Raw genomic sequence first — 26,443 nt, 5'->3', positions numbered from 1 at the left:
GCGAGGCTGCAGCAATAAAAATTCAAAGAATTAAAAATATATCATTAGTAAAACTAAAATATGTATTATATTAGACCAAAATAATTTACTGCTAAGTTACATATATAAAAATATTTAAAACAGGAACATTTCAAATATTTAATTCTATACTGGGAGGGCTGCAGCCCAGCAGTCTATATGGACGAACCGCCACTGGTTTACAGTCACCTCACATACCTAACATATGTGCACTAGTAAACATCAAATGACCCACCTTTAGGTAATGCAAATAGAGGTACATGAAAACTCGACTCTAAAAACCTTGACCATAAAATTCACTACATCCTATTTTCAGAAATAAATATAATATTTATTTTTATTATTTAATTATTTAAAGAAGCGCTGTCTGTCCTGCTTATTTTAGTCTACGGGCATTTTTTCTTTCGCAAATTTTATGGGGGATAAATAAAAGATTGGGTAATTAAAAAATCAGTTCATGTCACCTCAAAAGTGATTTTATTTATACGAATATATGAAACAAGACAGTAAAATAATTCAGAGCTCAAAATCGTTTTTTTTTTTTTGCGGTCCGCTAGTTGAATAGCGCTGGTTTCAAGTATAAAATTTAACTTTTTGAAAAAAAAAATGTATGCCATAACTTGTACTTACTATTATTTTATAATAGTAAGTACACATTATTTTGCAATTAAGAAATTCGACTAATGTTTTATTATAGAATAAATGTTTGAAACTTAAAAGCTTTTTTATAGATTAAATAATGTAGCAATATTTATAACCTTTAAAAAATATATTGAAAGTAATATTATTTTTATAAATTCTTTGTAATCGATCAAATTTTTGCTACGAATTTTTCATACCCTCATTTTTATTTCTGTTTATGGCTATGTAAAACGATATTCCAATGATATTTAATATTATACCACAAAGCCTTGATTTTTCTACCTAATCTATTTTTTTTGTAGTAGTAGATGTTTTAAAACATATTTTTTATATAACATATAGCAGACCGCTGACGCACTTATGCATAATTTGTAAAAACTATCGTTATGAACCGCTAACTCACTTATGCGTTATGTTAAGGTGATCAGACGTCCACAGTTATCTCCATTAATCTATTTTTTTGTCCTTATTTACCCGCTTTAAACAAAAAATTTCAATAAAACCCTTTTTGGAACTCTCGTAGCAATCCTTCCCAAAAATCTTTTTTAGGATATGCCCTTTGGACAAAATATTAGAAATGTTTTTACTGAGCTCCCGCAATAATAATGACCATTTTATTTACAGTGTCCACCTAGGATATTTTAAAAATCTAGTTACCGTAGTTATGTGTAATTCTGACGATAATAATAATTTACATGTGGTAAGTAAAAAATCACAAAATATGATATTATATTATTTTATGTTATTTAAAGTGACAAAACGGATGTCACTATTATTTTTTTTATACTGATTCTTTATCTCTTAAGTTATATGTCTCTCTTGTGAAACTAAAATATATAAAAAATATTAACGATTATATTGAGAAAAAAATATTTGCATTACAAATTCCTATTTAGGGACAGATAAGCAATATTTTATAAATAGGGTATATCAATTTTTAAAATAGTTTGGAAATTACGATTTTAATAATATTTTTAAAAACCTTTTAAAAAATCAACAGATTAGATCAAACCACAATTTTATATTCAACTTTAATTTTTTTTATTTTAACTCATATATTGTGTCTTCGTAGCAAAAATTAATATTAAATCATAAATAGCCACAAAAAAACGATAAAATTAATACAGTAAATAACTGCAATATATTCCCATGGTTTCTATTATACAATAGATTTTTAAAAACATACTAAGCTATATTTCACGAGAGCTTTGCATTTTTAAGTAAAACATTGAAAGTATTTTCTCTGCTAATTTTTATTTTCTGTTTATGTAACATGTATTATATATATGCTTAGTTAAAATTTGTTTGATGTAAAAATTAGCTCTTAAGCTAAATAAAATATTAGAATAAATAAATAAATAATTAAGCATAAAAAACTATTAAAGCTATATACGTTGATAGCTCGTGCAAGAGAAGCGTTTTCAAGCGCTGATGCCATGGCCGAAACGGACAAGAATAAGGGACGCGATCACGACTCTCTAAGGCACTCTAAAGCTTGCAGCTTGAAGTCACCGAGCATTGTTGCCGACACGGTCTTTTAATACCTTGAATAAATGTATGAAATAAACGCTACGCCATGAATGTAATAAATTTAAAAAATAATGAATATGGTGGAACGATGCGGATGTAAACTCTTTTGTTGGTCTACTAGCGCTTACAAACAGTGATATTGAATATATCTGTAAATCTAAATCACTCTTTTTGTGGATCGGGGTGACTTTCGTACATTTCCACAATTCTTGAAAAATCATTCATGAGATCAAGAATATTGACATGCCAGAATTTCAATATATAGTCAAGAATGAAGTCTAATCCTGTAAAACAACGCGATTTGAGTTTCTCAAAACCTTACATTATGTCCAAAATGTCAGTTTCGTTTATGGCTAAAACGATCGACCAGAATATATTACAATATATAGTCAAATCGTAGGATTTTAAATTTATCGGGAAATTTTAATAATAAAATCGTGATATTAAAATGAAACGAATTGGAAAAATATATTTAAGTAGAAAATATATTTCAAAATCTCTTTTCTGTAATAAATTCATCTTGATAAAATTCTCATTTAATATAAGCAATCGAAAACAACAACAACAACTAAAATATTAATGTGTAACTTTTTGTCATATCATATCGATTCGCTGTATTACAAAATATTGATTTTATACGTAAAAAAGTGTATTTATTAAACCAGAAAAAAAATTGTTAGTAAATATTTATTTCGCCATAAAAGTAAATTATATATATTTATTGCGTAGCTATTCGAGCAAACATAAATTGAATATTAAACATTAAGGTTAACTTTAATATTCTGATTTATTTTGAAACATGGGTTTAATAAAATTAAAACGTAAAAAAATAATTTATTAAACTAGTAAAATTATAATTTAAACTCAAAATCATAATTTTAATTTTATACATTTATTATTCTTATTTAAATGTAGTTTAGCAGCACTATAATATTAATTGACCATTCCACAAAAATTACACTCGTTATGATTTTGTATATATAGATTTAATATTCAATAAATTCAATTGCGTAATAAATAGTGATTTATATTATATGTTTATTTTTTACCATTAAAGTTTTATAAGTTATCAAATTATATAACTTTTAACCTTTCATTTATAATATTTATCGATATAAAATATGATGAAAACATTTCACGAATAAATCTACCTTATATACCATAAGATGATTTTTATATTAAGTTTATTATAAAAAACGTATTAATAATTACATTTGTATATTAAAATTAAACAATGTATTATGTATCATTTCAATAACAAATTAAATTACTTTTATTTACATTTATATTTTTAATAGGAATATCAAATATATACTTCATAAAATATAAATCCGCAGGGCTTTGTGTATTTTGTAAATAAAAATCTTATTCACGATTTACATATATTTTTTAGGATAAACAATCTTCTGCCACTAGCAATTTTCGTTTGATTTTTTGCATACGTGTTTTTGTCTATTTTGGGCATTGTTTATGATGCGAAGAAAGCTAAAATTTTACGTGAGCTTCTGAATATATCCGAAGCTTAGATATTTACGAGTGAAAACATCGCACTTCTATGAATTTATTCTTATATAATATTTGACCGTCAATAAAATGAGTATAACAGTTTTATATGCTTTTTACAAATATATTTTTAAAAATATTTTTTTTATCTAAATGGATTATAAAATAAGATATTACCCGCACCTAATTATATTTCATTGAAAAACCTTATATTACTAATGGTTTTCTATTTCATCTTTGAAAAAGCATTCAATATATCTTTGGCTATTAACTCTTTGTGCCCAATCGACATTTTGGACGAATCCTTTCATAAAATAAATTCGAAAATATAACTATAATTTTGAATCAATTTCATTTGCGTATAACGAATCCATTATACACGTTCAATATTATGAAACGAATTCCCGATACTTTTTTATTTGATTTACCTCTATACAATGTCCAGAAAATTGAAACATCGAGAGAGGAGACCCTCGAAAACGTTCTATGTGTGTTCAAGCGAGGCAGGTTAAAGGGAATACAAAATTAGATTACGTGTATATCGTATTTAAATGTGTTATGATATATTGTATATAAGTAGAAGTTACCAAAATATCCACCGTTAAGAAATAAAACTGTCGAATAAATCTGAAGAGAAGAATACTAAAAACTATTAAGATATTTATCCGTGATATTAGGAAAATCCAGGAAAACTTAAAACTTTCCAATTATGATAAAATATTGATAAACAGTGTGTTTCATATTGGATTCGAACTCAGGACTTACTGATTCTGTGCTGGTTCTTATTAATTCTTGACTAGAAATTGAATTGAAAATATATAATATACATACAGCCATTGATAATAAATAAGACACTAAAATAAAAAGAGACATAAATGATTACAAACTTAATTTTAAAATATTTAAAGGCGTGTAAGATAATTTTTTAAATAAATTTTAATTAAATTAAGACAAACAAAACCTAACAAGTTACCTCAATGCGTCACGATGATCTAAAAATATTACATAGCATTATTGTAATACAAAAAATATGATAAAAATCATAATATATGAGCTGAACCAGCTCCTCATAGCTGACATTAAAGCCGAACCAGCTTCTCATAGCGACAGCTATATGCGAGTCGGCTAGTGCGGTCATCCTGACTCTAGCAGGCATCAAAAGAGGAGGCGATCATGATTCTCAAAGACATTCCGAAACCCAAAACTGGAATCCCTTCAGAATGGTCTGATTCTCGGCAACACCTTATAGTATTATTTAACAAGAACTTAGTCAATCATATCAGAACGCTTTTAAAATAATGGCGTTGGAATACTAGAACGGATAGTAACCAAATATATTTTTCGATCCTCAACGTAAAATGAGTTTCTCATAACAAAGCCAAGCACCTTGGAAGATTTATCGCAGACGTCGTTTACGTAAGAAAGAACATCCACTTGCTCTCGAAAGCGATTCGAAGATATTTAGTGGAAGTTTCTTTAGCCGAAATATTCACACCGAGATCGTAGAATTAATCTGATGGCAAACGGAGAGAAGAAAGTGCCACAGTATGTCACTTTCTCATATCTTTCGCATATATATATATATATATATATATATATATATATATATATATATATATATATATATATATATATATATATATATATATATATATATATATATATATATATATATATATATAAATATATATATATATATATATATATATTATAAAATATAATATATATATATATATATATATATATATATATATATATATATATATATATATATATATATATATATATATATATATATATTGTATATAAGTAGAAGTTACCAAAATATCCACCGTTAAGAAATAAAACTGTATATATATATATATATATATATATATATATATATATATATATATATATATATATATATATATATATATATATATATATATATATATATACAGCTATAATCGCTCTAATAACTCGAAAATAACCGAGTAACCGAGGTGCGACAATTTTTTTAATTATAACTTTTGACAAACTTTTCGAAGGCCTTCTCAAAATCTATATATACAAGGTCTACCTAATATATATGGAATTAATATGTAATAACAAAAAGAGTTGGGAAACGTAATTTTTACGTAGTACATTAGCGCTCGAATACGAAAAATAAACTACAACTGTGTAAATTTCAACAATTATATAACTACTTAAAAAGATAAATGTATAAAAAAAATATTTTTAATATGTTTGAATTAAGAATTTTTTAATATTGTAATAAATTATTTTTTTATAATTTAAGTTGTGTATTGATAAAATAATTAAAGTATAGGACCAGTAATAATTCCAGTAAGCATTAATAAAATCGACGTACGTTCGGCAAATAATTATTTAAAGTATAACATTTTATAGTTTTGAAGTTAACAACATTTTTAATAAACTTTAGGTATTGGGCTACTTTTTTAAAACGCTAGAAAAATGTAAATAGAGCATTAATACATGACTCAGCTATGCAGGTGCAATCGTTTGATGTGTGGTCACACGTTGTTGTGCAAAAGAATTGGACCTCTTTGATTGAAAATTACAGGGAACAAGCGTGGCAGTTATTTGTGCATTTTGTCAATTTCTTGCGAAAATCTTTTAACTGTTGTAATTTTTCTAGAATTAAAAGAACGTTTACGCAATACCTGCTTTTTTTTACTTCGCCAGCCATCCCTATCATAATAAAATGGCATGATAATTTCTTTGTTAAGAAATAGAATAACTGTAAACTGCAAGATACCATTTGACTTATCTGAGATAAAGAAAATGTATTTATTTTATGTTGACACGTCGCACATGTCATAAAAAAATATCGTACATGGTAAATTCAATTTTAATTTGCACCGAAATATCGGCTGTTGGAATTTTTCGCATAAGTAAGGTGAGCCAATATTTTGGCTCTTTGTGACCAAAAGGAATAATATTAATACTAATCGCGATTCTAGAGAAGATAATTTTCACCAAAACTATACATTGTTTTTAATCTTATTTTTTTAAATCATAAGCCACAAATAAAATCTATATTTTGATCCATATTTTACTGTTTTTTTAATTCGCAACAAGAAGTAGCTTATTATTAAAAAATATTGGCACATACCTTCTTACTTTTCATCAATTATTGCACTGCGCAACAAAATTAAGTATATTTTTTTTTAGTCTCGGTAAAAACATAGTATTGTTTGTGAAAATATAAAGTAAATGTTGATTTGTCGAAAATCATAACGGTCAGAAAAGTCGGCAGCAGTTTACATATTGCAAAATATTTTAAATTAAAAATATATATCAATAGAAAAATAAAGCAAAATGTAGGCTTGACGGCCTAATGAATAGTTTTGGCAAAAAATAGTATTTTTATATTACTCTGTAATCAAGAAAAACGTTTTTTATATAAAGCGTTAAAAATAATAAGAGAAAACTCCACAAAAACGTGTTTCGAGATAATAGTATAAAAATTAGACTTTACACTAAAAAGATTATTAACTATTAAATGACGTCTTAAAATATTAACATTAGATTAAGCCCTTTTAAATTGAGTTAATTTTCTATATTTATCCAGCAGAGCTTACCATTTTTAATTTAAGGACCTTAAGATATATTTAAATAATTAACTAACACTATTTTTTAATTAATTAACACATCTAGAGATATTTTAATAGTTGATTAACACTGATTTGAAAAACTAAATCACACCTTTTTGAGTTTAAAATGATTGATGATTTCTATGTATATTATTTTATTTTATATTAAATCTTTCGTTATAATCTGACATACAATATAAAATTTCGTTAGCTTATGAGCTTTATTGTGAAAATATATATTTAACTGCAAACGCCTGGTTTAACTGTCCTCCACTTATATCTACAACTAAAAGGAAAACCCAGCATGAACTCAAACAAATCGTTTGCAGTTGGTATATTCCCGTGGCATAATAATCTCTGCTCAGAATCACGGAAAATGCCGTAAAAGGGGTCGAATTTGTCCTAGTAATCTAATCACCTTCTAGATTTCGGCTGGAAGTTTATTGAGTTAAAGTTAAGCTAATATTTTTTGTTTTAAGATAAATTAGGATGGGTTTCGTGCAGCACATAAAATATATATGCGATTAATTTGCGTCATTTAAATAGACAACTATATATTCTAAAGCAAAACATTATTCTTGTTTTTTGTGGGGCCTTAAAGACCAATCGCTTTCTCGAATTTATTTAAGATATTTATCAAAGCAATTAAGAGGCACAGATTTCCTTTGAAACATCAAGCTTTTTATTAAATTTAATAACAAAGCGGGTCTTAAAAGTGTGGGTAAGGAAAATTAATTTTCATTAAACACATACATACATGTATAATACATATGTGTGATATATACCATAGGTATTACACATTTGCAGCTTCGCGACTCTCTACTTAATTGCATTCTGTGACCTACTAATATATAGTAAACCGTAAATTAAAAATCGGGCTTATGTCATCTATGTTTTTTAGCTATATATTCTCAAGCAATATTGCACGCCCAGCGTTTATTGAATTGAAATTTATAGTTTGTGTTATAACAAGAAAATATAGGTAAATATTCAACAAACCAAAACTTGTATACAAAAAAATAATAGTTCTTATATAATATACATAATATTAAATAAACAAGTTTGCTATATTTAGTTATACTTTAATATTAAGAAAACTTTTGTGTGTGTATGTTATACATATGGATATGATATTAATTTATATCAAATTTAAACATATTCATAAATTTATACAATATACCTAACCATTTATTTAAATAATCTATTAAAACCTAGAACATGAAATAAATTAGCCATGCTTATTCATAAATTACATAATCCAATAAAAAATATATAGTTATGCACGTTATACTTTGTGTTAGATGTGTCTATACGCTTAAAAGTTTTATAATATATATTTTTCATAAGAAAAGCTCTATGAAATACAAGGTGTTCAAAAATATAATTGAATATGAATTAAGATTTTATTTTACTTTTTGCGGATTTTATTTATGTTTATTCTTGTATAAAAGACAGATGTAGATTTATTTTAAACGCTGTACAGCTATTTTTAATAATTTGCGCGCTTTTGCCGATATACTATTTTTCTGCGCGTTTTTGACGGCGTCGTTTTGTCCTTCGCATCTCAAAATATGTTGATAAAGACATTATTATCAGGGATTGCAATCCCGGTATTATCGGTATTGAGGCAGAAATTGACCTTTGGTACATACAAAAAAAATTTTTTTACTCAAAACCGTAGATTTTGTTTGCTGAAAAAGATATTTTCCTAACTAAATAATGCTCATTGTAGAGGCAGAGACACAATCGTGTCGTGGCGTGACCTTACAAGTCAGAATAGTATCAGTATCATACATTTTATATGGGTAGAAAGACATCACTGTGAACCCGTATGTCGTGACGCAATGTGTAAAATGTATGAAATGATACCATTCTGACGCATCACGTCGCGCCGCGACACGATGGTGTGTCTCTGCCTTTGAAGAGTATCGCCGTACATGTACGGCGGTCGATCTTTAACTGTTTTGAGGTACCCCAGAAAGTTATATATATAACTAAAAAAATAATAAATTAAAAACATTATATTTTTTTATGAATTAAATAGTACATAAATTAATACAACAAAATATATGTTACATTAATTAAATAAAAAAGTATTGAGAGCCTCTAAATTGATATAGAAAAGTCCACAAAAGCCGAAAAATACATAAAAAATATTAAAAAGAAATTACGAAATTTATTATTAGAAAAATGTTAAAATAAATTATTAAAAAAACAATCAATACCGGTAATACCGGTATTAATTGTTTTTTTTTCTAATTTTATTGTAAGAATTTATTAAAATTCTTAAATTAGCAATAATTTATTTATATATTTTAAATCTTTCGTTGTGAAATCTCATCTGTAATCTAACTACATACACCCGAAAACACTATTTGCTCCTTAATAATACTTAATTTAATTTATAAAAAATTTCTAATGCTTTACTATTGGTTTAAACTCATACTTTTTTCTGGCCTTAATTTTTTAATTATTCACAAAATATTTTTTTGATAAACAGCAATTTTTTTCATTGCAACTAAATAGTGAAATGATTGAAACCAAATTGATGATAACCCTTTAATATATATATTTTTGCTTTATACATAATTTCTAATCTTGATAAAATATTAATATCATACTCGAATTCTAACAAAATTATTTTCTCGACACCGCGGATCGAGTAGGTAATATGATATTTCACTTGGGAACAGCGGGCCAGATAATTTTAACCAGTGGACCGTATGCTGCCGACACATAATTTAATCAATAACAAGTTATAATAACATGTCTATTAAGTGTGAAAGTACTATGAGTAAAACCATAAATGTATATTACCATCTTACTAATAAAGATTACTACCATAAGAGGGCAATATGTTTAATTTAACACTTTGTATGCGGGAAGCGAGAATCGTCGTTTGAGACGCTTATCGGATAAAATCGGTTTTTCCTAATAAATGAACAATTACAAAAGTGTCTTTTATACATACAATGAAAAATGAACCTATGATTTAAATAAATTTTATTATATTAAAAAATAAAATTTATCAGTATTATGGAAACTATATTGAATGATACTTAATTGATTAACAACATGGTTTTCGTAAATAAAGATCAGTAGCAAAAAATCTGCTCTGTTTTTCTAATTGTGTTATCTACATTAATTTTGTTATGCCTTAATAAATAGTAATTTACGTTTTTATATGCTTTTTTCGAATTACTTGATTTTTTTATAATTTAAAATTGCTGACAATATTTTTATTACTATAAATTATATGTCGATGCCGCACCATAAAATACCATAAATTTTAAAACAATTCTATAATAAAAAAAAATATTTAAAAGTTTAGTTTTAGGATCAGACAAAACTTTTACGGATTTATTGACTCTAGTACATTTGTGATGTAGAATCACATGTTAAATATTATTGTGTTTGCTTTATTTTCAATGAATTAAAGTTTAGCAAAAAACGTGTAACTATTGTTACTCCGTGCCTAGCAAGAGTGTATTATTATTTAGCTTTTTATATAATATATCTCTAACTAAATAATGAGTTTTTTTATTTATAACGAAAATAATCTATTTGTGCGACTAAAATGCCAACGACGGTCGAAGAAAAATCAGATGAGCAAAAGCACAGTGAGGTCAAACCATATTGATTAAATCCAACCATATGTATAGGTAGCTTTAATGTGAAATTATTCAGGTTTTTTCGGTATTTTTCAGGGATAATGTATAAAACATGTTTTTAATAATATAAAATAAATGAGTAATCATTCATAAAACTGTCAATATTACATAACTATGTATAATACAATATATAAACATTTTTTTCACATTGATATATGCATTAACATCTAACATTGATTGATCACACAACCTTAATATTGTATAAATATAGACTAAAATTCTAAAATCGCTTCTTTCCAACCACTAAGAAAAATATGAAAGAAATTCATTAAATTAAATAAAACAGTTTTTTTTAACCATATATTTAATATATATATAAAATAAATATTATACATTTTTTTGGCAAATCGAATTTATTTCAATATTGATAATTGAATTTTTTTTATAAAAGTACCTTTTTAATTTAACTTTTACTTTTAGATTTATCCGTGTTTTAACCAGCAAATTCTTCACAAAAAAGTTGTTAAATAAATATACCTTTGAGGATTTTGTTTATGCAATACCTACATTATGCGACAATGTATACTAACAATCTGTTTAATTTAATTAATTAAATGTACACCTACACTAACAATTTTAACAATGTATATTTATTATTATTACTTGAATAAATGTGCAATAAGAAAAGTCAAATTACTTATTGGTTTATCATTATTTTTTAATCATTTAACGTTGTTGAATTTTGCCGTTTTATAGTTTAAAATTAAAGTAAGGTGTGGTAAGCTTAGTTAAGGTTTTTTACTAGCAAAAGAAGCACTGAAAAGTGTATTTTCAAAATAAAAATAAAGTGTTAGCAATTTTCGTATGTATCGAGAGCTGTTAGAATTGAATTTACATAATAAGAGGCTTTTTATTGACTTATTCGTAACAAAGTAATATTTTGCTGTATAAAATTAAAGCAATGTAATAAACTATATATTTACATCATACACTTTGATTGTTAAATGTGCGATATGAATAGCCTTATTTTACATACAACTATTTGTATGTTATATTATTATTATTAGTTACCGATATAAACATTTCAGTTTAATAGTTAAAATCTCAAGTGTACTTAAGTGAGGTTAAGGGATGTTTATCGGATTTTTTTTCCAGCAAAAGATGCACTAATGAGTATAATTTCTCAAGCAAAAAAACGTTTGCGGATTTTAACTCTCGTAATTTTTTTATATTAAAATCTAAGAAAATATTTGATCAATGATTTATTTGTAATATATGTTTTATATATTTACTATTTAAAATTGGTGCAAATAAAAAAATAATTTAAATAAAATTTTTATTTTTTTGGCAGATGTGCGATAAAAATAACTGATTTTCTGTTATATTTTTAGATAATTACGAATGCAAAATGCTGCTGTGTTATAGTTAAGAATATTAGGTAAAGTGAAGTTAGTTTACGTAGGTGTCCCATCAAAAAAGCGCAGGGCAAAAATGCGCGGATAAAGGGACACAGCGACAAAATAGCACAATATAAAACGGCGCAATGACAAAACAGCACAACGCATAAATTAAAAAAATATATAAAATTAAATTACATTTTTTTATGTTGAATAATATTTGGCAATTTTATTATTCAGTTATATTTAATCAATTTAATTACAGGTTATTTGATTCTGCTTTTTTAAATCACAAAAAACTAAGGGAATTCAATATTCATAGAATTCGTTTAAAATATTTTTAACTTAATTTTAATTAAATTAAATAATATTAAAAGAACAGAAAAAATTCAAAATCAAAAAAAAAGGTTTCTTATTCATCGTTATTATGTTTTATAGAATTTCTCGTTTTTATTAAATGGAAATGGTTTTACTAATTGTAGAAACAAGATTAATAGATTGGAATGTGTTAAATGTTCAAAAAATATTGAAGATGAATGTTTTAGTATTTATATATAAATCTATGTAATAAGAAATACAGATGTACATGTACTTATTACCAGAAATAGAAAAAAATTAGGGATAGTTAGGTACATATAGGAAAATAATAATAGAATAATGTACGCAGGTGTGAATTTGTATTATTGCTAGAAGAATCCGCAATAATAAAATGAATAAAAAAACACCTTCGTGCATTAATAAATAAATTATAATATTTATGTTATAAATTATATGTATTTTTGGTGTGAAAATTAAATATTAAGTTAAATAAATTAAATAAATAAAAAATAATGCTAGTTTTTAATTAATATTATTATATTTTCGTTTTTTTATTTTTTTATATATCCGTTGCGCTGTTTTGTCGTTGCGTTGGTTAATTTTGTCAGCGCTCTTTTGTCTTGCACCCTTTTGATATGGCGCCGGTCAAATAAGGTTAGTCGGATTTTTTAACCATCATCAAGATGTACATATAAGTGTAATTATAAAATTAATAAAAAATCTTTGCAGATTTTTACTCCCGCACTATTTACTCTCATGTATAGATGATTGTTACAATTGAATTCACATTAAAAAATGCAAATTTTACGATATGCAATGTGACGTTCAAATAATTTCTCAGACTAAAACTCTGTATTTACATATATAGATATTATTGTCTACTTCTAATATTTTTTTCAAAATAAACTAAAAACAGATAATTTCATTGATAAAAAACGAGATACGTAATCTCTTGATTTTATAAAATATTATTTTAATTAGGATACAAAATAATATTAGTCTTTAAAGAGCTGTTTTAATATAAAATGGATTCTTTATATTTTTAATAAAATAAAAAATAATAAAAAAATTGAATAATATTATATAAAAATTAATTTTATATGTACGTCAAAAAATCAGAAATTGTTTTAATACTGATAGAATAATTTTTAAGTAGATTTTTGCAAATATAACTTATATAGACAAGCAATTTATACCAATATTCATCGTGATTTAGAAAAAAATTGATGAAAAATAAGCTATAGATTCAGGATATATTCAGCTGAAGCGTTATCTTTAGAAATAGAACTGTCTCTGCTTATAGTCTAATAATATACACTTCTAGTTTTAACATTTCTAGTAAAATTTCAATAAGCTCTAATAATGAACTCTTTATTTAGTTGACAATAAAAATATAAAAATTAATTTAAAACATAATATAAAACAGCGAATTTTAGCAAAAATATCAATGAAATAATTTCTATCATTATATATATGCTTTGAGTAAGAAAATCAAATTTTGTTAACAAAAATATTATACTAGAACTGCCATCAATTTATATACTTTTTTTAAATTTAATGAAATTTTATTTAAAAAAATATTTAAAATAATCGTCGTAAACAAGAAATATTTATTTACAAATTTTATCTATTAAAAAAATCTTGAATTTTTTTAATAATTACTTGAATCTATGAAAGATTATTGACCGCTTTGAATTTTAATTTCAATATTAATTAATAACGCAACAGAGCAATAATATGTAATTTAATAAATACTTATTAACCATATTTCAGATAATATCCTTGCAGATGATTTTACGTAATACGTGATTTTTCTATATTTACGTCATATCAGTTTAAAGAATGCCAACTCCAAAACCGTTAGCTATTTTGCGTCATATTTTTTCACTTAAATTACCATTAATATGTATTAATTTATTAATAATGTATTTTAAAAACCATTTCTTAATTAATTATTTTGTATTTATTCGAACTTGAATGTAGAATATTTATAAAAAAAATCACATCACAAAAATACTTGCTTTTACTCGATATTCACACTTTATATGCACTGTCTAAAAAAGGTAAAAATTTTCAGAGTCAAGCGTTCGATAAAAATCTTCGTATGTCTCACATCTTACAACGAAAAAGTACTTTCGTTCCCTCGGGACTTTGAATGGAACTTTAACGCGACCGACAGGTGTGTTGCGACTCGTGGTCAGAGTGCGACTGACAAGATCCCGCGGGGCACGATAGCCCTTATCCTCACTCACTTGCTGATGAGGCAAAAACAAAGGGTTTACGACTAAATTACTTTTATTCTCCTTATCGTATCCTAGTGAGAAACTTTACTAGGTATCGTTAAATGAAATGACATTAATTAAACTAACGATGAAACAGAGAAACTTCTTTCCTCGAAAAATTACACATTTTTTACTACAAAATTTGTAAATATTTAAATTAAATATTTTTAATAAAAATGTAGTTTTATAGTATAAACCTAATAAAAATGATATGGCAATGATTACATAACACTTTTTACTTTTAAATTACACATATGTGCAGATGCAGAGCGTTAAACGTTGTATAAAATATATGAATAATAACACAAAGCACAACAATATTTTTCCAGTCAAAAACACAAAACTATTGCTATAAAAACTGAGCGGACGGTTAATGAATAACACTGAAATTAAATTATTACTACAGATTAAATTGTTTCATTGATATTCGTTAGCCAACTGCCAATTTATTATTACTTGATTTTATCATCGCAATATTTGTGAAAAAATCATATCCATAGAAATTTATATTATATGCCATAGATATTTTCTAAAAACATGTTTTGTTTAAAATTATTATTATCACTTATTTGAGTTAAAAATCACACAAATACAGATTCACTGTCTTTACAGAAATAGCTGAAATCGCTGTAAAGATGGTCGATCGAAAATCGACTACCTTTCAGCATCTCCAAGTGTCACATTATCATATTTTCCAGATCCTCTTTCCCTGCGGAATTCTCTTATATATTAGGCAGAAGTATTTTTATCTTCAGAAATACTTACATCTATGATTTAAAAGTGACGTTTGAGTAGTGATGGAGTTTTCTATGCACATCGCCAATTTGCGATAAGGCGTCGTAGATGCTCGGCTTTGTCATGCGGAGCGCATGTCACTTAAATAATTCATTGGTGATACGCTAGTTCATAGCGTCTTCGAATATGGCTCCATTGTTTATAACCTGAATGTAGCGAAGTACTTTATCTGTTATTATAGGACAGTGTCGACAACCAATCAATGCTCGGTGATTTTCGGTTGCGAGCTTTAGTGCCTTAGAGAGTCGCAATCACGTCCCTTATTCTTGCCCGTTCTTAGAAGCGATTGGCTGGATGATTGCTGCATTATTGCGATTGGTCAGTCCTATATACTTAAGCCTGAATTCCGATGAGTAGGGAGCAGTCACTAGCAGTTACTCTAGGAGACCAACAGAAGCCCGCCGCCCGCAGACAACATACAATCACAGACTGACATCATCCCTCCGCCAGCTTCTCCAACACCGCTCGGATAAAACATCTTGCCATTTATCATCTTTTGCAACATATGTATATATAATGTAATAAAACTCTAACTAGATTCCACGCTGCGTCTTACTGGCTATGAAGTCACACCCCTAGTGTTCTCAAACCTTATACTACAAAAGGTAGATTAAATAAAATTTAATCTGATATATGATTGTTTACGAAGTGTAATTTTTTAATCGAGTAGATTAAACAAAAATTTAAAAAAATTCCCGATCCTAATAATTATATAATAAAAAACTAACTTGAAAAATTTTTATTGGAAATTATTTTTCAATATGATTTTTTTTAAGAACGAATTACAAATTTTTAGTCGTATTTTAAGTCGTCTCGTAGATCAAATTAAGCTTTTAGAGTTCAAATGACTGCTTACTTGGACATGTTTTCTAAGGCAATAAGGTTCTGAGTGTATTGGTAGTAAAATGATTTTATACGGCCATATACCTTTAAAATTTTTTAAAAAACTTCACCGTTCCAGTAATGTTTAGGGCAGTGATATGTTTTAGGACGGAAACATACTATTTGACTGATAAAAATATTGTTAGATCTTCGAAAATCGGTTAGATTAGCAAAACGTAAAATTGTTTGGTACCTGCTTGTCTAAAAAAATTGGGAGCCAACCAACGCATTGTTCCAATAGTTCTGGATGTTTTTAAAGTTTTCAAAATTGTTGATCTGTATTAAGCTGACAATGTCAAAAGAACACGTATAAATCAATATGTTTTATAAGATTTTTTTGTCGCAAGATTACAAATGGTCCTATCGAAATGCTTATAAAAAATATTAATAATAAAAAAAACTTTTTACCTAAATATTTTTAATACTAATTTTTATGTAAAAATTGTAAAAAAAATACAGTGCATAAAAATTTTCTTTAAAAATCAAACCAGTATTATTTTTAACTGTAAAAATTGGACCTTTAGATGTAAGTAGAAAGTTTAATAAACGATTTATTTTAATAAAATAGTTTAATAATATTGCCTTATATTATTTATTATTATTATTATTAAATTAAAACTGCTGTTACCCATTTTTTTTTTTTATTGAAAATTGAACATTAACTACGTAGAAATTATATTATCGAATTTCTCTCAAGAAAACTTTTGAACCCATCATTCATTAAATCAACTTTTGCTATATATTACTATTTTAGTATAGACAGTTAGGAAAGTTTAAGCTAACTGCTCTTTAAAACGTCGCAATAAATCAAACCCGTTAAATAATTATTATAAAGTATTAAACCTCACAATTTTCTACATGAATTCATTACTCGCCTAAATTCACAGTTTATTTAAAATAATAATATATTTTACTTATATACAAGTGGTTCTAATAATTTAATTAACATCGTTATAATACAATTTAACGTTAATTTTACTTCATCGCGTACTTTTGGGACATATATATTAAGGTTACAAGAAGCCATGTTTCAGTTAAATTAATCTTTCGCTTAAATTCGCGAGAGAGAACAAATTAAATTATAATTTGTAACTAATTAACAGTGCAAAAATGACATATTTATTAAATATTTTTTATACATAGTAATCATAATTTCATTTTATATATATTATATATGAATATACCAAGTATATGAAATATAGTTGTATATTGTACCGCTTTAGCATTATGAAATACTATTGCCACACATTTAATAATATCTAGAAGGATACAATTGTCAAATATTTTTCTCGTTCTTTACTTAGGGTATAGTATATTTACCTTAAATAATAACCTATAACCATATGTTATATAAGCATATATAACAAAAGTTCTATAACAAAAATAAATATTTGAAGCATTTCAATTTCTTAGAAAATGTAATATAATATCATATTTATTTATATTAAATTTTTAATAATATATGTTATATTTAATATATATGTGGTTATAGAGAAAGGTTTATTTTACAACACAGACTTAAATTGTTCCTAAATTATCTAATCATTTAGTCATTTATAAGTAAAGAAATTATATATTTTATTTAAATAAATAATATTAATTAAGCAACTTGCTAATATTTTAGATATACAAAAGCAAATTATGCTTAAAAATTCTAAAATAATTACGCGGTGTAGATTTTATATATTATACATAGGTTATGAGCAAATAACATCAATATTCTACGTAATTTAGTCCATGAACTCTTGAGATGAAAGCTTTCGAGTCAAACTATGTATCATTTTCGCTGATTTGACTTTGAAAGCATTGGACCTTCGAACCCTAATCTTACTTTTAAATCAAAGTGTCTTGTCATGGCGTAGCATTTTCACTGCTCTAAAGGAATACAATGAATAACATTTCAACGAACACTGAACATTTTCTGTGGAAAATCGAAGCTAGTTAACGACCAGTAATGTTATTGTTTATCGTTTTCTTGTATGAGATGGATTTTCTCAAGTGTAAATTTAAACGATATCCACAAATTATATGCGTGGGAAATTTATTACATTATCAAGCCTGCGGTTATTTTAATCGACTATTATTGAAGTACACGATATTTTATACATATCCAATAATATAAAATTACCAGAACTAATGGCGGATTTTGTTGTTGTTCATTAAATTGTAATATATTTGATATAACCTTAAAAGTCAATGTTAGCGTATTATATTAGAATATATGTATTAATAAATATGTACTATAATAATATATTAATCCATCAGAATCAATATTAAAAATGCGACTATACAAATATATTTCAAAATGTATTTAAAACAAGCACGAGGCGATACAACGTGACTGCTTGATTGAACTAGCTCAAATGAAAGAGAAGTTGGTTCGTCGAAAGTTGGGGTTAAACTTTTGTGTATTTCAAAGTATAAAGTTTACTTGGGAAGTGATTTTCTTACATCAGCGATTGGGCTGGTAAAGTGTTGAGAAATTGGGAAAACCTCACTGATATATTCTGGGTGATTTATAGCCGGAGCTGAAATCAGTTTTGATATGATATTCTCTAATAGTTATTGCAATAAATGCATGCGTCCTGGATTGCGTAAGTCCAACAACAATGGAATTTGTTTTTCACCTGGATAAAGAATATTTTCTCTGACCTTTTATGGCATTGGCAAAGTCGTCAAAATGATACATTGTTTTGGTAGTTGTGCCGTTGACAATACATATTGATTTAGCATAAAATTGCGTTAAGAAAAGATAAAATAATTTTTAACTACAATTATTTCTAGTAATTGTAAACGATTGATTAGTTTAAATACATTTTTACTAGTTTATCGCAAATAGTTTTAGATATATTTTATTTTATATATTTTTAGATAAATTTACTTTTATTTTTATTTTTAGATACATATATATTTTTTTTCTTTAGATATATTTATATAGATATCACAAATAGTTTTAATATATGTAGCTACAAAAAATAATTCTAATATTAAATAATAATGCCTATATTAACATACTTTTAAAGCTTATTTTTCAGATTTTTTGCCCTTAATATATTCGCTTGTGTAAATATATTTCTATTATTTAGTATTTTTTTAATACCAAAGTAAAAATTATAAATTATTTAATAGAAATATAAAAAATTGCAAATTTATATGTACCTCTCCTTTTGCACCAAGCAATGCTAATTATCTATTTTTAATTTGGGTTGTTTGTTATATTACAGTAAATTAAATTTAAATGTCAAAAAATTGACCTTAGTATATAAATCGCCATATTTTTTACAGCATCTATGTCGTAACTAAATTAAAGTTTACTTAAATTTGACATCGTGATATTTTTTCTGGCTTATTATTTTTTGCTATAGGTTTTTTAAACATAAACAAACAAAATTTGTAAACATTATCTCGCTGGAAATAATCTTGAATATCATTACTTTTTTCTTAGGTTTCATTGTTTTTTTTGTCATCGTCGATTTCATCAATCTTATTTATTTATTTAGCTTTATAGCTATTTTGTACATCAACAAATTTTTAACTAAACATATATATAATATATAACATAAACAGAAAATATAAAAAGTCCTAGGAATATTAATATATAAATTAACACCTCCGTACAAAATTTCTCTAGTCGTACTCGTTTTCTTATACCTAACCATCTTTAAATTATCTCTATTTCTAATATTAAATTTATGTACATCTTTATTTCTTATAAAATACTTAATAAAATACTTTGATAACATATTAGTTTCTTACTTATATAAAAAAATTAAAACGTTTATCTTCAATATTTCTTGAACATTCAACCATTCCAATCAATCAATCATACTTTTAAAACTAGTAAATCTATTTTTATTTAAGACTACTCTCATTGCCCTATTTTGTAATTTTGATTTTACCATTTATTCATTTATTTAATTTAAGTAATTATGAAACGTAATCGCTCAGAAAATCGGCTACAGACAACCATACCGAGGGAGCGGCTAAAGCCGACTGCAGCGCGAGCGGGCTGGCTGGCCTGCTGTTTCTCGCAGTCGATACGCGTGCGCCATGAATTGCTTATCGAGTATTGAATTAGTCGCGCATGCGCACTAGAACTTCAGCCGTTACTCGTGCTCGTGCTTACAGTGGCTCATCATCAACCGTTCATGTGTTTGAAGACATACACGAGATTCCAATAATATAAATACTTGCGAACCTCTAAAAAAACCTTTAAAAACTAATATATACTATATTTGTAATGAACAACTTTATGCAGAAACTTACACCTTTTCAATTTTATAAATCGTAGGTATAACCTAGATCGTTCATTTATAATTTAAAAAAATATAGTATATACCTTTTTTCGTAATCAATTAGCTACATATAATTAATCAAATAAATGTACTAGTTTTTTCAATATATTTTTAAAGAAAACATAATAAACATTTAGAAAAATATCCTTTAGATAAAAATGTAATAATTACTGAAATTTATTATAGCTTTGAATTGGACAAAAAATAATATATTTATACAGATTATTATATTTTATCATTAGAGAATAATATGTTATGAATTATGTTATAAAAATTTTATAGCATACAACTTAAAAAATATTTTATGATATTCCTATTAGCGAATAGTTGTAAATTAAGCACATCCCAAATAAAGTATGTATTATACATAGTTTGTTTCGCCAGTGTGCCGCATGCTCCAAGGTTGCCAACTTTTAACGGCCTCCGCAACTTTTTCATGTTTTCAAATTATTTTAATTATTTGTTTAAATATATTCATATTTAAAGTTTATAAATATGATTATTTTAAAAATATTTATATAATCAATTGTGGCAAGATTAATAAGTAAATTAATAGTGAATATTTTACGCTATGCGAGAATAATATAGACCGTAAAGAGCTATGTACATAAAGTAAGCTTATTTATATTGTATCTAAGCACGTTTGATATTACCGCCATATAATTATTTTAAAGATAATAGACTCGTGATTAGACGCTTTAAATTTATTATTTGTCACAAATAGCACCCGATATTAAATGAAGAATTTGTGGTATAGTATAAAATGTGTTTCAAAAACAATTTGTTGAATAATCACACTAATCGCAAAAAAAATCATAACAAACTGATTTAAATGCAGTCGCTACAGAGAGATGAAAACGAATAAATAAATGTAGACCTAAACTAGACATTACTTTCCAAAAACAAAAACAAACGTATCTTTGACCGTTCAATCATTAGATTTTTGTCCAGCTTAGCTGTCGCTTTTGAGCCACTTCGACGCCTTTTAGACTACGACTTGTAAATACAAAATAAACGATATATTCATGTATCTATATATAATTTATTACACAAGTATCGAACATTCCTAATGCACACAATTATTATGAATAAATTGAGACTGTCTAAAATTAGTGACAAATTTAAATAATAAATAAAAATAATATTTGTACATAACCACGCATATAAACTTATTAGTATAACAATAAAGAATATGTAATAAAAACGTAAATAGTTCAAAATATCCCACTCACTTTTTATTACATCCCTTATATTTATATTTTTATTTATCTAAAAAAAACATTCTATTTCAATCGCCAAATCTACCGTTAGGCTATACTACAATTTCACCGTTCGCTAAGTTTCTCGTTAATTTTCAATAAAGTTTCAAAAGCGAAAGCTAAACGTACATTATAACGGCTTTAAATATATCCGCGAGTACAAAATTGGAAAGCTTTTTATAGTATAGTGTAAAAAAACATTTTTATGCGTAAAAAAGACACAATTTTACATTTTATTTTAATATATTTCAGTAGCAACGATGTTGATTACGACATTAATGGTTGTTGTATATTTTAGTAATTCTAGTATCAGCCCTATAAAGCTTTTAAGGTGCGTTAACGACGCATGGTACTTATAGATGTTCCACAAATTGGAAGTCATGGATAAGGGTAGAAAAGCGCGTTAATTATTTGTTCATAGAATCGTATTTTTATTTTGTACACGCGTCTAGGCTTGACAAGAGATTATACAAGTCCAGTATTAAGCGCAATAGTATATGTATAAATAAATAAATAAATACTACTATATTTATTCCATTAAAAAAATCATTTCACCCAAAATAGTTTTTTTATTTATATTATTAATTAAAAAAAATCATTTAAATCTTTCAGCAAAATTTCTTAATTAATTTTGTGATATACTAGATTAAAAACGTGATGTGGTTAAATCAACATTAATAATATCACAAGTAAAAGATCATAACATATATTTTTTTAACTGTGTATTATTTCAATGCTCAATCGTATACTCAAATATGTTTTGAGCAAATATATATATGTATGATATAATTTAAATATTTATTTATTCAATATACATACACTTGAAAAATGTTCCCTCAAATGTCTAGACATAGGATTTTTTTCTAAAATAAAATTAAAAGTAGTGCGTTACCGTTGCTTTATAAACCTAACTTAATAATATTAAAAATGTAAAAATTTGCAAGTCATTTAATATATTATGTTGATATTCCTTTCTTAACAGGACGCTAAAACGCTGTTTTTTGCATAAAAATCCATTATATGTTAGCAGAACTTGTTCAAACTAATTGCATACCAATGATTATTAGTTTCGCCTTAAGAGTGATGTGTGGTTAATACAAAGGGTCGTGTTGTAAAATACAGACTATTGAACATTTTATACAGAAAGAAGAGTTTTATGCATAAAGTATATCATAATGAAATACAATTCTTTTCTCACAGAAAGGTAATTCAAAAGATCGTAAAAATAAGTTTTTACCTTTGGGTTTTTCTTCGGCAAAAAATAGCAGATATATCTTCTCAAATTGATGATAAAAATTAGCGGATTTTATTAAAAAAAAAATATTCTAGTATTTTTTTTAAGTTTTTTAACAACGTCTTTCTTTATAGATATGATATAATATAATAATGCACTGATACTTTGTTATGGCGACAATAAAAAAACATACAATTTAATTTATTAAATTTTATTATTATTATTATTTTATAATTTTGGATAAGATAATATTAGAAAATCTGTTATAAATGCAGCATTCGTAACCCTATTCCTTTTGCGACAGTATTCTTATACAAAGCAGCGCTTTCTTCTACTTACAATAAAAAATAAGCACAGGTCGTTCTATTCAACAGTAACTTTAGATAAAACCCTGTGAATTAGCATTTCAACCATTCAACCGGATGTTGGTTTGCGAAGTAAAAATATGTACTATTTTTATAACGAAATTACTGCTACATGCTTCATATGCAGTTAAAAATATATTAAATATATATTAATTGCTAGATACTGCTACTCAAAAAAATCTAGAGCATTTAATAATCATAAAATTTCTAGTTATTTTATTTTCTGTATTTGTATAAAGCATCGTATTCTTTTAATCAATCATTTCTGTTCATGCGAAAGAATAGACGATATTTGTTTCGCATCACATCCATCGCGATAGAACACATATTTATAATAATACGCATAAGCATCCATTGTGAATTTAATTTTTATTTATTATTTAAAATCATAATTTATTCTTAAACTAGCTTTGTATTTATATAATATTTTAAGACGGAACATTTTTATTTTATACTATACATAAAACATTAACAACAACATTTTCCACCAAGTTTGGAGTAAGAAGCTTTCATATGCAAATACACACGATTGTGAAAATCTGAAAATATTTTCAAGTTGCCACAATAAATCAAATATATGTGTCAGAAAATTGAACGAAAGTGATAAAACTGCAGATATTAAAGTTTTCTATAAAAACTTTTTGATGTTGAATATAATATATCAAAGAAATGTATTAAAAATATAATTTATTAATCGACTTGTTAGAAGCTTTTTGTTAATCCTTATAAACTATTTAGCATAATGTAACTACTTAGTTAATTAGATACGTATGATAAACAGGGATTTAAAAAAACTAAACAAGACCATATACTTTTACATCACTATTATATATTTCACGCCATTACAAATGTCACATCAAACACATTGTTACGATAAAACAAATTGACACAAGCATCACTCAAGTGAGGCTTATTATAAAAAAATATACACTAAGGTGTGCTAAAAAAATTTATACTCGTGGCAAATACTTTTTATATATATTTATGTATGTACTAGTATTTTAAAGCACAATAAAAAGACAATAAATTTATAAAGTAAATACTTTTTCTTAAATCACTTATCGATAATAATTATATTTTTAAATTAAACTCCATAAATATTTATATATTTTTTTTATGTAAAACGTTTCTATTCTGCTCAATTTTATTTCTTGTTAAAAAAGTAAATATTGCGAGAAATGCCAACAGCTTATATCAAACGAGACTCTTATTTATTTAAGATATTCTATAATAAGTGTTTCTTAAATTATATAAACACGGAAGTACACCTAAAAATAAAATTTGTTCATAAAATTATATTCACTCTCGGTGCTTTTCTAAAACGTATTTTTGATCTAATTCGCAATACGTCATTATTTCCTAATCTTTGGAAATGCACAAAAATCACCTCTATTCATAAAAAGTGCGATAAATTGTGTATACAAAGCGTCTTCGAGTATCACGATCGCGTCCTCTTTTGATGCCCGTTAGAGCCAGGACATCTAATATGGCTGTCGCCATCGGGCTCTTTAATATGCCTGCATTGCACGTTGATACATATAATGTCAGCTACGAGGAGCTGGTCCGGTTCGTATCATTACATTTTAATATTTTATTTTTACTTAATATATATTGTATTTTTAAATAATACTATACATTATTTTTTGACCATCGTGACATTTGAAATCACGATGTTTTTAATTTAATTAAAATAAATAAAAATATAATTTAATTTTAAAATATTATTCTATCAAAATATAAGTGAAATTAGGTTGTCAATTATTTTTAAAGGATGGAATTCTTATATGCACATAAAAAACTGTTCAAATTCAGGAAATTTTGCTTAATAAATGGTACAATAAAATAATATTTTACAAATATTTTTAAACCAATATTTATCTCTTAAATAATTATTTGTTGTAATTTATAATTAAATTTTATATTTTTTATAATGAAATCTCTCAAATATTTTCAGCATTAAAATGTTTTATATGTACTATTGAACTCCTACTGGCGTCAATATTTGCTTTGTGCGTGGGCAAACTTCTATTTGCCATTAAATATCCATATAGAAATATTATCCGAATACTTGATTTAATAAATAAAAGCAATTCTCTAACAGTTTTCGAAGACAACAAATTACAAGCGTTAAGCGGTTAATGTAAATCAAAAAATTCCCGGAACCCTAAATTTTACTTCAGAGAATCCATTTGGGAAGTGCTTATGAATATCATCTTCGAATAAATTTATTATATTACACCATAGACTAGAATAATCGATAATAAATATACAATTGAATATTTTATAAAAGTAAAAATTCAAGGCAAAATATATTACGCGAAGCGGTTAATGTACATAAAAATATTCGTGGAATTCTTAATTTTATTACAAGGGTCCATTCGATATATAAATAAAATATATAAATAATTAGTAATTAAAATAAAATTATATATTTTTGTATAAGTATTGACTTAAAAAAAATATAGATTTAAATGTAATTTATCACTTTTTAAACCTTTCAATAGATTATAATTCTGGTAATATAACTTACTTTTCATGTTTTTAAAAAAAATAAATAATATTGTATACAGCTTTTTATATTTCATAATAAAAATCATAAATAAAAAAAATAATTAATGGAATTAGGCTGAAACTAAAAATAAAATCAATCAAAATAAAACTGTACTTTAAAGTCTTTTAAGTTGCATGTTTTTTGTAATGGCATTAATGTTAT

At 25.5% G+C, this 26,443-nt stretch overlaps 1 protein-coding gene across 1 annotated transcript in view; it reads right to left on the bottom strand.

The window, feature by feature from the left end:
* The window catches only part of LOC148234799 (trissin receptor-like), a 51,536-nt gene extending 35,363 nt beyond the window's left edge, over positions 1 to 16,173 (bottom strand). Inside the window, exon 1 of the mRNA XM_088185984.1 lies at positions 16,116 to 16,173. Within this exon, the coding sequence (XP_088042110.1) occupies positions 16,116 to 16,173 (58 nt within the window). The remainder of the gene's footprint in view (positions 1 to 16,115) is intronic.
* Between the last annotated feature and the right edge of the window lie 10,270 nt (positions 16,174 to 26,443).

This window comes from Plectrocnemia conspersa, unplaced genomic scaffold (genome assembly GCF_051122295.1).
Source record: "Plectrocnemia conspersa isolate PC_06_02 unplaced genomic scaffold, ASM5112229v1 ptg000005l, whole genome shotgun sequence".
Classification (NCBI taxonomy): domain Eukaryota; kingdom Metazoa; phylum Arthropoda; class Insecta; order Trichoptera; family Polycentropodidae; genus Plectrocnemia; species Plectrocnemia conspersa.
This window is presented reverse-complemented; position numbering and strand designations above follow the sequence as displayed.